This window comes from Pelecanus crispus, chromosome 3 (genome assembly GCF_030463565.1).
Source record: "Pelecanus crispus isolate bPelCri1 chromosome 3, bPelCri1.pri, whole genome shotgun sequence".
NCBI classification, from domain to species: Eukaryota; Metazoa; Chordata; class Aves; order Pelecaniformes; family Pelecanidae; genus Pelecanus; species Pelecanus crispus.
In genome coordinates, this window is record NC_134645.1 from 37299158 (window position 1) to 37317108 (window position 17951).

At 43.5% G+C, this 17951-nt stretch overlaps 1 protein-coding gene across 1 annotated transcript; it reads left to right on the plus strand.

Annotated features, from left to right (window-relative positions):
* Positions 1-1337: 1337 nt before the first annotated feature.
* RD3 (RD3 regulator of GUCY2D) lies at positions 1338-10498 on the plus strand. Its single transcript, XM_009480553.2, has 3 exons — positions 1338-1682; positions 9458-9771; positions 10423-10498. The coding sequence occupies exons 1-2, from the start codon at positions 1387-1389 to the stop codon at positions 9753-9755; spliced, it is 594 nt and encodes a 197-aa protein (XP_009478828.1). The 5' UTR covers positions 1338-1386; the 3' UTR covers positions 9756-9771; positions 10423-10498.
* The last annotated feature ends 7453 nt before the right edge of the window (positions 10499-17951 follow it).

The following is a 17951-nucleotide window of genomic DNA, read 5'->3' on the forward strand; positions in this document are numbered from 1 at the left end:
ACTGGGTAGTTACGAGCTTCCAGTGATTTGCATTGTCACTAAAGGCTCTAGGCCCCATTATGGCAGCTTCAATCAAAAGCATATTTTTCTCCCTTTTATGTCTGTCTTCATGTCTGGTGTCTCAGTAGTGAAGATTTGCTTACGCCCTGCAGAATCAGGCTCTTTAATCCATTGCCCTCATGTTAACTTTTGACACCATGTCCTGACTGGGCTGCTGCCAGCAGTAGCCTTTTGGTAAATCGCAGCTGCAACCATTATTTGTGCCACCCCTTCTCCCTGGGGGCTAATGGAAGGGAGGAACAAGGCACGTAACTGGGCTGTGTGAAGAAACAGATGCTGTTTTGCTCCTGTTCAGGTCCCTAGTGCCTGCTTTGGACTCTATTGTGTTTAAATACAAATACAATAGTTAATAACTTTGTTCCATGCGTTGTCCTATTGAAGTGACTACATGAAGGGGTTGGCTGGCTGGGGAGATAATTCCACCTTTTGCTGAGCTGATTGGTGCAGTTTGTTCTGCCTTCTAAGAGCCAGGTAACTCCCCAGCAGCAGAAACCTCTCACTTAAAAGTAGTTATAGTTTAAACCTTGGTATGCTGTCAATTCCCTCAGCTCAGCCTCAGTTCCCTTGGCGCTGTGGTAGCACCTAAGGTGTGCTCTTCCAGCACAGCTGATAGTTGGACTTCAGCTTGTAGAAGGTGGTGTAGCCTCTCCTGCATGCAGTAATGCTTTTGCTAAATAATGGTTAAAGCTCTGCCTGGCCACCTAGTTAATGCAACTGTTGCTCCTGCCAGTACTAGCAAAGAACAGATGAGTTCTACCACTTACATTACAGCAGCAGCAGCAAACCTACCCAGGTCGCCTATCCTGCCCTCCCCCCTGAGGATCCCCTGCTTGCTAGAGCATGGCTCCCAGGAATAGTTTGACTCCATGTGTTGATTTTTTGCATGTAGGGTGTTGCAAGGTCATGCCCTCCCATGAGGGTTCAGACGGGCAAGCCCTAGCCCCAGCTCTTCCATGTGGGCAGGAGGATGCTTCCCCAGCCTAACCCAGAGGGAGCAAGGTATCCTTATAACTTGACTTCAGACGTAAGAACTGTCACTGTCATTTTAATTATGTGCTGACTGGAAGTTCAAGGGAAGCAGTGCTTCTTCACGCTTTGTCTCGCCCTCTGCACAAGTTGGCTGCTATGGGTGAGATTTCTCAAGGTGCTCAGCACCAATTAGTTCTAAGTGGCTGATCCAGTAGCACTTTTAGGTGAACAACTTTTAGGCTCGAGGGGTGTGCGGGGGAGAATGTTCTCAGCTGAGCTGTGTTAATGGTGACATTGTTCTTTTTCTCTCTCTCTCCCTACCCTCAACCCACTCCCAATGAAGACACACAGAGCACTATGTCACTGGCATCCTGGTTCAGGTGGAATGAGCCCCCAAATCGCATTTCCCAGAGGAACCCCACAGAAATGGTGGTTGAGACGCTAATGATGGAGCTGAGCTGGCAGACCAAGCAGGCAGAGAAGCAGCAGCGAGAGCGGGAGAATGAGTATCGCAAGATCAAGACTGGGGTGGACTACGGCTGGCTGGTCAGCTATCCAAAGCAGAGCTATGATATCAGCCCAGGAGAACGGCTGCAGCTGGAGGATATGTGTACCAAAATACATCCTTCCTACTGTGGGCCTGTCATACTCAGGTACAGTAAAAGATTTGGTAGTACAGACCTTTCCTTTCCCCCTCTCTATGATATGTGAGGAAGGAACGAGAGTTGTTAGGACCAACAGAACAAAAACTTGGCATCCTGTATTATAAGTCATGTTGCGACAGTGTCTTTGTGGAAGAAGGGAAATCTAATGTCTTAAGTCAGTTTAACATGGTATAATTTCCTGCAAAAAGTTACTAAATGCCAATGGCTTGAGTACTTTATGCTCCTGAGCATGAAGCTTTATCTTGCCTGATGAACAGCTACCATTTCAGCATTGTGATGGCTTTTGCTGTGCTGCAGTCTTTAGAATCTTAGAATAATTGAGGTTTAAAGGCACCTTTGGAGGTATGTGCTTCAACCTCCTACTTGGAGTAGGGCCAGCTTCAAAGTTAGATCAGGTTGCTCAGGCGTTGTCCTGTCTGTTGTTGAATATTTCTGAGGGCAGAGATTGCACGGCCTCTGAACAACCTGCTTTGGTGTTTATCCACTCTCATTGGAGCCTTCCTTCCTTGCTTTAAGCTGTCGGGCAGGTCTACTGAGGCACTTGTCCCCACTGTCCAGACTAGGCAAAAGGTGCTATTGTGTTTTTCAGTCTGTGAGCCACTTGTTCCCAGAGAAAGGAGGGATTGTATGGTTCTCCCTTCCCTGCCCTCCCTCCACACCCTTGATGTGGAGTAGGATGCAGGTGGGGCATGCATTTGGCTTGAACAGCAGGGTGGTGCTTCTGCCTTCTGCAGCGCAGATGTAGACACAACCTCTTGGACTTGCTGTTGAGCCTTTTAAGTGCTAGATATAGGATTGCTTCTTGCCAGCTGAGTAATGTTCTGTGAGAATGCCTTCAGAAATACATCTAACCCTGCTGTAGCATCCAAACTGGAAGGGGGGAGGTGAATCTTCCTTTGGGGGGAGGGGCTCTTCTAAGTTAAACCCTCTCACTTAGCACAGTGCAGGTGAGGAGTAGTGACTCTGAAGTCCACCTTAGCCAAAGCAAAGTTGTGAAATGGGCCTTTACAATGCAATTCCCCTGTTCCAACATGTTCTTCAGCTGGGATTGCAAAGAAGACAGACCATATATATAATGGGGTGCTCAGCACCCTGCAGTACCCCAGTGCATATGCTGGCACCTGTTTTCCCTTGAACAAATGAATCTACAGCTCTTCAACTACAACTGTAAGAGGGCTGGAAATAGCTGGTCCTCTGTCTTACAGTCAGGGTGGCCAGGAAAGGATGCCAAAGCTACCTCTCTAGCTCCCATCTTGCCTGGGGCTGAACCTTGGAAGCAAGCTGACACAGGACTTTGCCTTTTGCAAAGGTTGCCATGGTGGCAGAATCAGAGATTTGGGATCATTCAGTGGCCGAGCTCTCCCCAGTGAAAGTTTGCTGGGAACAGTACCTGCCTTGTATTTGTATAATTCCGAGCTATGCTGTAAACAAGCCGCTAAAAACCCCTTGGGGTTCAGAGTTATTTTTACCATCCCCAGGGCCACTGAGCAAGGCCTGTCTGGCAAACAGGTTATTTCCATGAGAGCAGGCTTCAGTCGCTGGAGTTGGGAGGCCGCAATGTTCATCATCTCCTTCAGAAAAGAGTATTAAGCTGAGCCATATGCAACTTGCTGTTGCTCTGCTTTTTTTTTTTTTTTTTTAAAACAGATCATGCAAAATGTGTGATTTCAGTGCAGCTTGTAGTGGTTGTTCACTGTTGTTCACGATTCAGCATACTGTTGACAGTAGATAAATGTACTCAGCAACATTGGTGGACTCTGGGCATAACTGAAAAAGGATAAAACCATCTTTTTAAAAATCCTCTTATAAATTGCTATTATAGGCTATCATAAATTATATTACAGTATGATTCAAGAAGTGGCATGTTATGGTTTGTTCCACGCTATGCTGTTTGCATGGTTAGCAGAGCCACATTAACAAAATGAGGCTTGCATAACCTTTATTGGTTCAATTCCATGATTGAGAAGGGAATGTCATAGCCACAAAAACAGCAGAATTGGATTGGATCAAAGGTCTGTTTGATCTGATGTGCAATCTGTATGTGAGATAGTGGCCAGCAGTATCAGTGGAAGGAAAAGAGAACAAGGCAAGCAAATACAACAGTACACACAATTGCAGTATCTTGTATATAGCCTCCAACTTACTGTGCCTTGTAACTTGGAGACTCTTGGAACCAGAAGCGGTCCTTCTGTCCATAATTGCCCTATGTGGCTTTTTCTTTCAGTAGTTTGTTTAGGTTGTGGGGTTTTGCTTTTCTTTTTTGAACTCATGTAAACTTTTAGCATTTGTGGCACCCTGTGGCATCCACATCTGAACTACAACTCTGCTGTAGAAAACTGTATTTTGCTTGTCTCAAACTAACGTGTACTAGTTTTATTTGATAATCCCTTCTTCTTGTGTTGGAAATGTGAACAGTTGACCCCTCTTCTACCTTCTAACTGAGAGCCCTCTGGTTCAGAAACCTTCATTGCTGACATGGAAACAATGAAAAAGAATGGGGCTTGCCATGGTAGGAGCTGAAAACGTACAAGAGAAATGAGGAGCATGCAATCTAACTAAAAGACAGCCAAAATTGGATAAATTCTCCTCTCAGAAAGTGAGATAACATTGAAACTTCCCCAAAATTGCACAAGATGAGTATAGTAGAAACTCAACTGAAATCTTCACATTTCCAATGAAGTACTTTAATCACAAGACCGTTGCACTGCTGATGTTTCCTCTTGAATACTCGGTGACTTTTTAATATGTAGTAACTTTTAGAAAAAAACTTCCACCAAAAAAAAAAAAATCTACAAGCTTGCATTTGGAAATTCAAATGCAGAGCATGTACTTTACTGAAACCCTTGGTTCTGTCTGAAATATTAAGCTTGATCCTTCCCCTTCCATCTTAGACATTTGAAGAGCTGAAGTCCTTTTTGATGTACTCAACAAGCATGTAATACTTAAATAACACAAGTAGCATGCATCTTGCAAGACTGCAGAGTTTGTTTTGTTTGTGTCATGCAAGGTCTCCTTCTTTGTAAGATTCTAAGCTTAGAGTCAAAGCCAGAACAAAACATTTTTGTATGAGTTGTCAGAGATGTCACTTTATTCTCCAAAGGTCTAAATGATTATCCAAATTGTCCTTCTTTTCCGTGGAGGAGGCTGGAAAGGAGCACTTCTTAAATGTGAGGATGTTTTTCAGATCCAGTTTACCAGTTTTGTATTTCAGGTCAATAGAAACTTTTCTTTGAGTCTCTTGAAATTCTGGAAGGATTCGAGTACACTGCATATACCATCAGATATCTGGAGACTGTGATTCACCTCATACAAATAAAGCTATTGCATTCAGGTGTAACTTAGCTTTAGGTTACTGGGTTGGAGATGGCTGACTATATTTAACATTAAATCCTGGAGCCATTTGAAGGAAGTGACAGTGATTTTGGTGAGGTCCTTAGTACCTAACTGCCATGGTTAAACTGAACGAGTAGACTAGTAGCTTGCTAATACAGAATGCCAGATTTTTGCCATCTTTACTCAAAGCTTTAGCTCTAATCAGAGCTAGTTATAGTCTGTTTAATTTCCTTCAGTTTCAGCAGAAGTGAAACAGTGGGTTTCTGTCCTTTTCTGCCCAGAGAGAAACAAACAAAAAACCCTAATACGGAAATGTAAACCTGTATTTTGGTGATCTGAGATGTACCACAGGCTAAAGACTGTAATTTTCTAAGGATTGTGTATAGCTGAAGTGGACTTCCTAGTATGCTTGAATGTAAGACAAATGACTAAAATCAGAAATGGATTTATTTACAATTCTGAGCTTAACTTTGAGGTGATGTGACATGAGTATTGCAGTTAGCATGAATGCTATAGTCCTTTGGGAGTTAAGTAGCCTTCTCTAGCAAAGCTGTTCATAGCTTTACAATATAACCAGAATTCCTGCTCAAAATACAGATTCAGGAGTCAGCAGCCAATTATTAGCACTAAGCACCCCACGTTTTCTTCAAATGACTAAATCTGCTTAGAGCTCCCAGTTCAGACAGGCACTCAGGAATACACTGAACTATAAGCATATTGTTTAAGTCCATGGACTTCCATTGGATTTAACAGGTCTTTAAAGTTCAGGCTGTACTTAGGAAACCTACTGAACTGGGGACCTACAGAATAACATAGGCAGGTGACAGTGCTTTAAAAAAAAGCAGTGCCAGTTCGAGCCAAGCACAGCCAGATTCTTAAAATCTAATGGCTGTATGAGGAAACAGAAGGGTCACAATTTAAAGAACAAATTTGTTTGACCTGTGATTAAAACACAGTAAGCCTGGACTGGGGAACGTGTTCGTCCCTATGTGTGCATATACACGCTCCCCAGGCTTCTCTGCTGGCTCAAGGTGAGTTTTGTTGACAGTCACATCTAAGACTGCGTGACTTGCATAATATATTACAGGTTAGCTACAAGTAGTATCATCACAAATAAGATAGGTATACTTTCTGATGAGTAAGGAAATGCTGTTGAGGGATTTCTAGATACGGTTGTGCAGTTGCCTGGTTTGAAACTATTTCATGCAAAAGAGTAAGGGCATTAATCTGTGCTAGAAGATAGGTGAGCCTTGTGCAATTTTGTGTGCTTATTTCATGTGCTTATTTCCACTGAGTAGCTTTGTGTGGCATTTGTTTGCCAGGATACAAGCCCATATTCCTTCATTCCAGTGGTTTTAATGTTTCTATATGTTGTGTGTTTTGTGCAGAGAGCAGACTGCTGGATCATCCAGCACATCAACTGGCTTTCATTGATAACTGGGGAAGATGGCTTCAATTATGTGTAGGTGGCTGCAGCAAACATCATCTATTTTCTGACACAGACTGGTTTAGCTAGACCTCAGCCTGATAACCTGTCCATCCTTTCTGCTGAGAAATATTTGTGGCATGCACACCTTTTGGACTTCATACACGGGCTGTCCCTTACATGCTGGTACTGAAGTTAGTGGGCATTAATAAAGGGGCAAAGTTAGTTCATCCTATTGGGGGAGAGGAAAGGCCCCCCTTTCCCTTCTCCATCTGAATGAGGGAGAGGAAAGGCTGCCCTTTCCCTTCTCCATCTGAATGACAGTGACTTTTCTTTGGGTGACTGACAGTCTGTTGGATTGCTTTCCCTTTGTTTGTTAGACCTGCTCAAATCCATATGAAGTAGTTTTTATGTTGGTCCTGCAAAATCAGAGGTAAATCTTAACAGCAAAAAGCAGAGTTCACAAAACAATTCTTGCTGCCATAGCTAAGGAGAGTGCAAACAGGCAGATAGCTATGAATGTGGAAAGTTACACTGATTTTAGAAAACTATTTTACCTAGATTCATTGGGAGTGTTATTAGCAACACAGGGCATTAGCATTAGAGCTCTGTGCTCAGGGGGTAAATTTGCTGCCATACCACCCATTTTCCCTCCTGTTCCCAGAGCCAGTTACTGGTCCAGTAATAGCCTGACACATGCTGCTACCTGCTCTGGAGCCACAGTCCAGCAGTATGACACAGTTTCTAAAACTGGAGGCAGTGATGAGGCCTTTTGGATACACAATTGCCAATATAAAAGAAGATGATGTACTGATAGATATATATAATATGCCAGCATCTCTCTTTAAAATACACATGGAGAGAAAATAACAGAATTACTCATTCAGTTCACCTCTGCAATAAAAGTCCTTTGAAGGTACTTTCCCTGGTGTAATAATAATAATCATGTTGCAAAGGCTTGGGTTTCGATGGACTCATCTGTCTATGCTCTGACAAGGATAAAGGGAAAAGAGTATTTATTGTGAAAACTGTATTTTTGTCTCTTTGATAACACAACTGAAGTGCCTTCTCAGAAGGCAGAAAGGATGTCTGCAGTGTACAGCAAATGTGTTACCACTGTTAGGTGCTAAACCTCAGCAAGACCTAGTCTCTTGCTCTTACAGGCTCTGCACAATTCAGTTTAGCATCATTGTGTAAGTACTTATGTACCAGCGTGAACTACCGTGCCTCAGAGGCTTTTTGTGCCCAAATGTTCAAAGTTTAGAGGGTTTTTTGGGGAGGGGTGGGGGGGTAGAGGAAGGAGATTAGGAATTCATCTGAAGTAATTGGAATGGTTAAGGAACATCTTGGTGACTTTGGTAGATTTTGTGTCAAATTCCTCTAGCTTGACCCTGAAAGGGACTGGTGCTTCTGCTGATACTGAGTTCCTTCAGCATGCAGTACTGGTGTCTCCACAGCTGTACATGCAGCTGCCAATACTTGCTGTGAGAGAAGCACACTGAAATATCTGGGATACAGTGTGATGTTAAGATGTATGTCCAATACCAGGCCTCCACAGTAAGAGTCAAAAGGTATAAATGTACAAAGAGTCTTTTTGTTTTATCTCTGGTTTTCTTCCTGTCCTTATTATCCTGTGTGCCCTTTGGTACACCATTAAGCAGTGCAATTCTGTAGTGAACTCCTTGTTACATTCCTAGGGCTTATCAAAAAACCAAGAGGCACGGTCTTATTCTCTCAGCTTCTGCTGTATTAGGCTTATTTAAATGCAATCCTAGTGTCTTCCATCCTTGTTCAGTTCTGTTGGAGAAAAATAGCAAAATGCTTGCAGACCTTACACGGTTTAGCTTCCATTAAGTATAAATACCTGGATTTTAGTGAGGTACTAGTTTAGCCCTGTGTCTGCTTGTAGATATAATTTTTTATGTTAAGAACTGAATATTTATTAGAAGAGTAGCCATATTACCATCTGTCATAAACACATAGTATTACAGAACAATAGAATCTCTACGTGACCAGTGTGTGAGCCTTGGGAGTGGATCCCACTCAGGGGATCCTGGGGAACCTCAGGCTGGGGACCAAATCACCCAACAAGGTGTCAGGAATGGTATGTTCTCTTCTTGCCCCAGCCAGCGACCCACTCAGTGACTTCAAGAAAACTATCCTGTTCTGCATCTCATCTTCCTCACCTGCAAAATAAACAGTGGTAATTCTTCACTTCTCTGGTGTTAAGCTAGCTTAATATATGTCAAAAAACCATTTTGAGCTCTTTGCTGAGAAGGCACTGGAGTAATTCACAGTTGTCTCATTACATACAGCATGATGCTGCCAATCAAGGTGTTATCAGCTGAGGCAGTCCATTATCTTACAGAAAGCCATAGGAGAATGAAATAGCGCTTCACTGAAATTTAAATACTGAGAGACTATCAAACATGTAACAAAGAAGAATTTTACAGGATTTTTGTTTGTCTAGTGGCCACTGGGTAATGCTATGGGGGACAAGAACTGGAAACAGGGGAAGTCTAGTGGGACTTTCCCTGGTTTATTCTCAGCTTCTGGTAGGCACCAGTTCAGGGACTACTTGAGCATGGATTTGCATTTGGACAATCACATTTAATCAGCAGTGATGGGGACATTTTCCACAAACTTGTCTAATCATTTTGTTTCTTAAGCTATTTGATAGCACTGAGTTTGATTTAATAGGTGGTGTGTGAAAAGAGCACTTCCTTCAGTTTCAAACTTGCCACCTTCTAGCTTTGTTTGGTGCTCCCTGTTATTTCTTGTGTTTATGGGAAATGGTGATTCATTGCTTCCTCACATTCTCTGGCTTGCTTGTGATTTTAAAGACCTTGAGCATATCTTCATGGCCCCTCCCTGTTGTTGTTCCCTTCAGTCCAGGGAGTCCCATTTTGTGGGAGAGTGCAAGTTCCAAGCCTAGCACAGTGACTTGGCAGCAATCCCTAATTTGATGTTTTTAATCAAAGCTGTGCCTTGACTGTGCTTTCAGATTCCGGCAACTCATTGCTGAATATGAACCAGAAGTGCAGGAAGTATCCCGGCTTTTCCGCTCTGTCCTGCAGGAAGCTGCCGAGAAGATCAAAGAGGAGGAAGAGGCCAAGAAGCTTGCCAGGCAGTGGAACACAAAGAACAAAACCAGCCTCTCCTTAACCACGTTTAAATCCCGATCCAGGATTTCCCCATTCATCAGTGACATCAAGACCATCTCTGAGGATGTGGAACGGGGCACCCAGCCCACCAGGAGGGTTTGGAGCATGCCAGAATTTCGGAATGCCAAGGATTACTGACTCTATACTAAACAAGGTTTTTAGACAGTGATCTTTCAGAATCTCAGTTAACCCTTTTTTAGCTCTACTGTTTCTTCTTTGTTCCAACTCTCTCTTCCTGCGTGTTTCTCTCTTGGAAGCTGTGTCCATAGTGACTGCTGCTGATGCCCGTGGTGTGTGACACAATTTATTACCAAACATGCTAGCCTTTCCTTTAATTTAGTAGCTCTTCAGTAACCTTAAGGGCAACGCTTATTTACTGTCTCATTTTTATTACTGCTTTCTTGTGAAAAATGAATTAGGTTGGTGATGTCTGTCTTTTCCTCCCTCCCCCGGCCTGGATGTAGTTATCTATAAAAGCTTTTGGCCCAAGCTAGTGAGAGCTGTTGGCTGAACCAATCTTGCTGAAAGCAAGACAGCCACTTACATGAGTAAGGCTTGCAGGATCAGGCCTGTGAGTTAAAGCTAGTATCTGATTTGGAACTGGACTTCCTTTTCCAACTAATAACCTTCCTCAGTGCTACAACAAACAAGAAGCTTCACAGGTAACCTTGGCTTTTTGCTGACAATTAGCAGTCCAACCTGAGTAGAAACAGACCCAAGCTTTTTGAGATGAAAGACCGATATTATTCCACAGCAACTAGTTTATGCATGCTCAAGTTTCTTGGGTATTTTCTCTTTTGTGCAGGCAGAACCCCCTGAACCTTGCACCTGCAGAGTAGATGATAGAAATGTAACAACCTGCTGTGTAGATATACAGGCGGATACATCAGTGCTGTGTCAAATGCTGTTCTTGCTCCTCAGTGTTCTGTGTTGCTGAGGTAAGTGCTCTACCCCACATCCCAGTAATAAGTCAGTGGGCTGAAATTAATGTTTATGGCTAAGTCTGAAAGAGTACTGAGGTATCAGTGTACAGAGAAGGGTGAAGGGAATTGGCATTCATCTACAGGGCTCTTTGTACAGCTGCAGTAGTTGAGATAATTTTAACAAGTTGCTGCTGTGAGTGACTGAAGGGCTCTGGTAGATGAAGGTTTGTGCCTTCAGTCTTCTCTCATGAGTGCTCACAAGAGAGCTTTCCAGTATCACAGGCTGCTGGCCAATGAGTTGATACTATTACAAAAGAATCTTTAATGCAAAATGAGGAGCTTGTAGGCCAGCATGGTTCTGCTGAGACCTTGAAGAAACAGGAAAAGGCTGCTGAAGAAAAGCTGCTGGGGCCCTAACTCAGCATCTGTAGGGAGAGCTCTCACTAGCAATTTGAAAGAGAATGGCATGCTGTGAAAATCATGGGTCCTGTGGAGACACCAAGAGCTAGGGTGCTTTGTGGTGACCAACAGGAGATGGGGAAGGAAGAGCGGGATTTCCCTGTATGACTGGCTTTTGGGGAATCATCCCAGTGGGGTATAGCCTCCTGGAGGACCCTGTATCTTTGTTGTTCTTTTGCCCATTTCCAACTCTTTTCCCTGGGGATCTTTGCAACAGCATGTGAATACTACAGCCAAGATAAAACCCTTTGAAGGTGTGCCAACTCTGGGAAGAATTCCAGCACATGAAATCTATCCTAGAGTAGAAATGTGCAGTTTCTTCCAGAGATGGGGGAGGGCAGCATAAAACAAAGATCAAGATCAAACCCTTAAGAGCTCTCTAAGACTGTGGCATTCTGGCTCTCCCTCTCTCCCCTCTGGGCTATCTAAGATTGAACACAAGGCTTTCTTACTAGCACCAGGCTGTAGGTTCTAGTCCCTTGGTAAACTCTGCTGCCAGCAACCCTCCTAGGGACAGAAAGCAGAAGCTCACTTTTAATCAAAAACTCAGGGCTTCCAATTAGAGCATCCAGTTTGGGACGGGCTATTTCAGCTCTAGGTCAATGAGAGAGAGTTTAAAGCCTTCCGGCAATCAGCTCGGTGGTTTTCAGCTGTATGTCCTTGTGAAGTAAGGTAATTTTGTATATGTAGTAAAAACAAAGGCTTAGCATACTTAGCATAGCCTTAGCTATCTAGAAGATGTGGGATCTCCAGCAAGGGATCACCACAACTTGCAGAAAAAGTCTTGTCTTGAAAAAGTTAACTTTTTTTTTTTTTTTGACATATATATTTGCAAGCCACTGTATGGTACTGAAGGCTGAGATGAGTTCATGAATTTCATGCTACAACTCTGTAGTCATTTTATTTGCACTCATGTTCTATTGTGACACCTTCAGTATTGACTGTATTGATGCAATCTTTGATGGACTGCTGGGAGAGACAGGACATTGTGACACACTGACATAAAGCTCACTCTTTGTTATAGTACAGTGTCTGTAATGTGCTCACCCTTTCTTAAGGAGAATCAGGAGTAACTAACTTCCCTACACCAATGTACAAAGCCAAGGAAATCACCTGAAGGGTGTCCACACTATCACAGCAGCTTGTGATCATACTGTGTCCTTCATTAACAACCTCCAGCTAGCAGATACCATCCTCATTTAACAGCCCCGAAAGGGAGACAAATCTGACCTTTGGTCAAAGCCATGTATGTTATGGAGGCCAGGCTGTGGCAGTGCCTGCAACAGCTGCTGTGCCTCAACTTACCTATAATTTCTATTTCCACAATGAAACTTAATCCAAACTTTTAAACAGTATCATTCTCCCTGTACCTCTTCTGCAAGTTACACTGGGCTCACAGTAGCATCTGATGATAAAGGGATATTCAGATACCAAGCTATGAGGTTTCTATTCTTACTACATGCTATGTAGTACTCTTAAAGGTATAGAAGTAGTATCATGTTTGCCTGTAGCCAGCTGCTTGGAGACTGACTGTGACCTTCTGCATTGTGTGTGCACCAGCAGGTACTGAAGCAGAGCTGGGGAGGTGGTTAGGATGCACGACTGCTGCACTGTGCTCATGGTGCTCATTTTCCTTAGGAATGCTGTAGACTGAACCGTAAATGATCCTTCCGTCACAGCATGCAGCAACAACTATCCACCCATGTTTGCTTTATCCTAATTCCACATTTTGTGTGGCTAAATTAGCATTTTAGTTCAAATCGGGAGCATGCAACTCCTGATTGTCGCCACCTACTGTGCTGTGGTCCATGGCACTGGGCAGGCACAGTGGGCAAACTAGATTGCTTTTGGATGAAGCTAATCCAAATGATCGATTGCAGCTGGCTCACAGACCATAAAGCTGAACTAGCGCTGGTCTGAAGTAAACCCTCATGAAAGCTGCATAGTGTGAACATCAGGTCCTCACTGACAACTCTGTAGCTCTTCTCCTCCTGAGCTGCACTATTTGCTAGCGTAGAAAAAAACCTGTTTCTACACAGCCCTGATGAGACTCTGATCTGTTCTTAGCGCCTCCTGAGAGCTAGTCCAGTGTCTTAAATCTTTAAGAATAAAAAAAAGTGAAATAGCAGCACAACATCATTAACAAACAAAGTGAACTGAACAAGAATCATTCTAAATCCTCAATCATTCTCTCAAAACTGAGCAAGGATTTTGGTATCAGCCCAGAGCATCACTGTTGCCCCATTACTGATAGTGTTATGCTGTCCAAAGGACATTGTTACACCTGGGAAAAGACAGTCCTAGACTTACTAGACTAACAAGTAATGGCAACACCTCTACAGCAGCTCTGCTCAGCTTCAAGGGGCTAACATTCCTCAGAGTCGCTACTCACCTGAGAGAGACTATGCAGCCCTGCTTCTATGGCTTCTACAGATGAGCCTAGCCCTCAGGCTATGGTAGCCGGCAAAGGTGTGCAGGAGGTGAGGTTCCTCACCCATATCGGCATATAGTTCAGACAGCTATCATGCCGTGGGGAATTGGAGTAAGCTTCGCAGGAAATACCTGTCTGCTGAGATTGCACTGTTTATACATTTCATCATGGAACCTCAGAGAATTAAAGCAAAGCTGTGAAATACAATTTTTTGTACTTGTTGTCTGTAATTAAAGATCTCCTGAAATATAATCTGTCCACATCTAGCCAAACACAACAGCTGTTCAACTGCCCTCCTGTGTATGTATCAAAGAAGGAAGGCAAGAATAGTAAAGGCACTTGATCTAAACAAAAAAACCCCATCATCTCTCTATAGGCTACAAATGCAGCTGCCTACCTTCTATCTTGCTACTGCTACAAACAGATCCCAAGATTTAAGGTGATAAATAACCAGGATTAAAGAACTGCAAAGGTCTGAAATTCTCTGAAGCTAAGTGGTTTACAGATACAACCTTGAAGTCTTCACCAATGTGCTTCCAAGCACGTCTTACATTAATGAGTATTACCACAAAAATGAGAAGATACAAGTGACAAAACGGATGTTTTGGCTCCAGATACTTTTGAGTGACTTCTGTTGATTCCATACCTGATCCTGGATACTAGAACACCTTAATATTAGCAGACGGCCCCAGGTAGCTCAGGGCTCCTTCTGCTAAGCTTTGTACATGCCAAGCATGCACGTGTTAAACAAAAGGAAGTATTTTTTTTTCTTTCTTTCCCCACACAAAGTATTACTGAAGCATGGATTGCATTGCTCAGCACATTCTGGAGATCAGACAGATGAATGGTTCCAAAAGGGTACTATGTGAGTTCAGAGGGTTAGTAAACCACAGAGGTCAGGATGCAGCCTACAGCACAGGACTTAAGCCACTCCTTGCCAGAAGCTGTGGACAAGCAAAGCTCTCTGTGTTGTTGCTTACGCTACTTCCCCAAAACATTGCTATAGTCCTCGCCCAGGAGGAAAACTATGGGCAGTTAGGCCTTGACTGGATGGCCATTCTGATATTCCTGTCTTCTGCTACAACTCCCTGATAAAGGACGATGCACTGTAGTTTTGCCTCAAAAGTATTCTGAGCAGCAGTGGACTGCATGAGTCAATGCCTTTTTGGTTGTGCCCTGCAACAGAGGCAGGGCGATTAAGCCTCCTTCAGTTCCACCCATCTGTGCTGGGCAGAGACATCGTAATCTCAGCGCCTGCCTTTCCTGGTACTGCCGTCCGTGCTGTGGGCTGTCCTGTCCCTGCCCTGTCAGCACAAGGGACCTCTTGTTTGTTCCCTTTGTATGATCAGACAAGCCATGTTTCAAGCTGGCTTACATCAGCAAGATACTGTGCTGGCCCTGAGAGCTGGGTCTTGGGCCCAGGTCTCCCACTGACTACCATGTATTTTCTGTGCAGTTGCTGCACAAAGATATTCTCAAACTAAGGGAAAAATCTTTGCAGGATGATATATTAATAAACTTGACGGAAAGGTGAGGAAAAGGGCTACAAGAAGCACAGTGAATTATGTGGCTATTTATTGGTTACCTGTGTATACTGTGCACTTCATAAAATTATAACTTAACTTCTTAGGGTCTTGGCTAGATAACCAGATTATAGCATCTCACCTCTGTATTTTAGTCACAATTACATTTTGCCTCTACCAAATAAATCTAATTGAGCCAGTAGCAGATACTGCAGAGGTGTGGGAAAGAGCATGTATGTTTTCTACATCAGAGTATCTGCTCTCAGAATGTAATTGTTATATCTGTTTAGTGATCACAATGCAGTACTCTGAGAGGCCTCTATCAGGTCATAGTCCATGTACAGTACCTTTTCCAGCCTTACTCTCTGCAGTGTCAGGTTGCCTAAAGCAATAGATTGCACCTAATTTAGTCTGGACTATTTAAATAACCAGATGTGGTATGAAGCAGTGACAGTGAAATACTCCTCAGGTTTCTGGCACTGGAGGTCTGAAATTTAAGAGATGGAGAAGAGCAGGGCGCAGTTTCTGAAGAACTCAGCAGCCCCAGGTGGGGACGGTGCAAGAACACCTGGTCCTTCCAGGTCCCTACTGGCTCTCAGCAACTTGGTCCTGTTGCATTCAACTGCTTCAAAGTTAAAGGCTTCCTTCTGCCTTTGGCATGCAAGCACCAGCAGGAGAGACTATTGTCTGTCCACAGCATAGCCAAGAGCAAGAAATGAACAAAGACTGGATGAAATTCATAGGACAGCAGTAACAAATGTTCCCCATAAACAACACATAATTAGGTCTTTGCAGGCTAATTACAGGGTTTCAGAATAAGAAAGCGCAAAGCCAATGTCCAAAGACTAAAAAAAAAAAAAAAATGCTGTGACAGTCCAGTGGGACAGCAATGCCACCTGCTGGCAGGTTTCCCAGCACTGATTAACCAGGAAACAGCAGCTTTCTAACCAGGGCTCTCCTGACACATAGATTCCTCACGCTCACGCTACCTTTCCCTCACACCACTGTCACCCAGAGAACAGCTCATGAATGGAGAGCAAAACGAACACAACTGATGTTACCTGTAGTGTTTAGCACCTTATTGGAAGACAGCACCAGTGGCCAGCATGCTGGTACTGGAACAGTTGTCATCTTAACATTGTGCCTCTGTGATCAATGTACACTTACCAGACTGGATATTAATGATGTTCTTCACACTGCTTGAAAAGGCTCAAAGCATGCTTCCTTAGAGCCCTCAGCACCATGTCCTGCTATTCCCTCAGAAAACACTAGATGTTTCATACTCCTGGTGAATCACAATTTAAGATCGAAGTTGAACAGGCAGGAAAAAAATACCTGTTGTCAATAACCAAATAAATCATGACCTCTACACTGGACAGTAATTTTGATGATTCATTTTGTCCAGAGATGGAACGAGAAGGCTGGGTGTTTGCCAATAATTTTAAGAAGCAGCTCCTCAAAAGCTTATCACCCTACAGCTTCAAATATAACCAAGTAGCAGACTGGAGGATTTTCAGGTGAGCCCAGCTCCAGGAGGACCCACTACCACTTAAAATCCAGCCATTTCATGGAGTGCCCAAATGAGAGTGGAGCTCCCAACCTTGAGAGTTGAGCAAGAACTTTAGAAACTTGTTTCTAAATATGCCCAGCAAAGACCAAAGGAGGACTATGTTTAAACACGTACAACAAAGCGTATCAGAGCTCCATCCAGTGGTCAAGGCCCCCACCCACACCTCACCAGGGCAGGTTCAGCAGGTGACCCCAGGACAAGTTACTTCAGCCTCTCTGACCTCTGCTTTTCCCCTGCATATAGCACTCACTCAGTTTTCCCGCTGCAGAGGATGACTGGGAAGCTCCTGTATTCCTGCAGCATGAAACATCCAAGTACATCAAAACAGCACAACTAACTTTAACCATACTAAATATTGAAAGCTATCAAAATTGCAGGCCCTGCTCAGCACTGCAGGATGATGCATCTTAGTTCAATGGAGGCAAGTACTTCCAAGACAAAGTGGTATTTATAAGTATTTTCTCATCTTGATATTTTGTACAGTTTTGCATGGGCAAAGAAGTCAAGTTCAGGCGAATCACAAAAGAAACAAGTAGCAAAGAATTGCATTGCCCATGAGAACTGGCCGAATCACTTCATTACTTGTATCAACCATTCTTTCATGTTTGGATTTTTACCTGTTTTCCCTTGCATAAGAAACAAAACTTATGTAACTGTGCTCTATCTTCTTCCGATAACTCTCGGGACTACTACCAGTTGTATTAACTCTGGAGAGATCTTTAGAAATACCCAATTCCTTTCCTGCTTCATGACAATCACTCACTAGATCCAGGAGGTCCAAATGAGCACCCTCCACCATGGGACTAATGAAAGCCACACAGCCATTTTACATTTATGCCTGCCTAACTACAGCACACAAGTGGGACGGAGGACTAGCGGCAAGGTAGCAAGGGCTTAAAGAGCAACAGGCATGAATCCTAAGGAACCAAGTCTTACCAATTCTGCTGCTTGTGGCACAATTTTTTGTAAATGGGATAGAATACTTGGAAAGAATGGTGCCAAGAAGGATGGGCATGGTGGCAGCAGCTCAGAGAATATATCCTTCCCCCCCTTCCCACCCCAGTGACTTCTGTTTCTGGAATTTCTGTTGTTAAAAAAATTCAGTTAAGTTCTGCATGATTCCCAGAATGGAAAAGAGTGCAGGGATACAGAAAGTGGGTGTGATAGGGAGGACTGTCATATACACAAAGAAAAGTAGGTTTCACATCTGAAGGACTTCTATTATTCAGCATCTTAGAGATGGTAAGCTTCTGCAGCCCCTTCCTTATCACCTGATCTCCGCCCCACTCCATGACATCTGACAGCAGCAGTCTCCCTCCATCCCTGCCTCATACCTTTTCTATTGTTCGATTGTTCCAGCCTTCATCTTCCCCCACGATATGCACTTTTCTGAGACCTGGTAGCAAGGCTGTCTATCAGCCATTTGCA

What these genes read in the sequence shown, in the direction of transcription:
- RD3 (XM_009480553.2), top strand. Translation starts at nt 1,387, where the DNA reads ATGTCACTGGCATCCTGGTTCAGGTGGAATGAGCCCCCAAATCGCATT. An exon ending in TGTGGGCCTGTCATACTCAG is followed by an intron (nt 1,683 to 9,457) that starts GTACAGTAAAAG and finishes CTGTGCTTTCAG; the next exon opens with ATTCCGGCAACTCATTGCTG.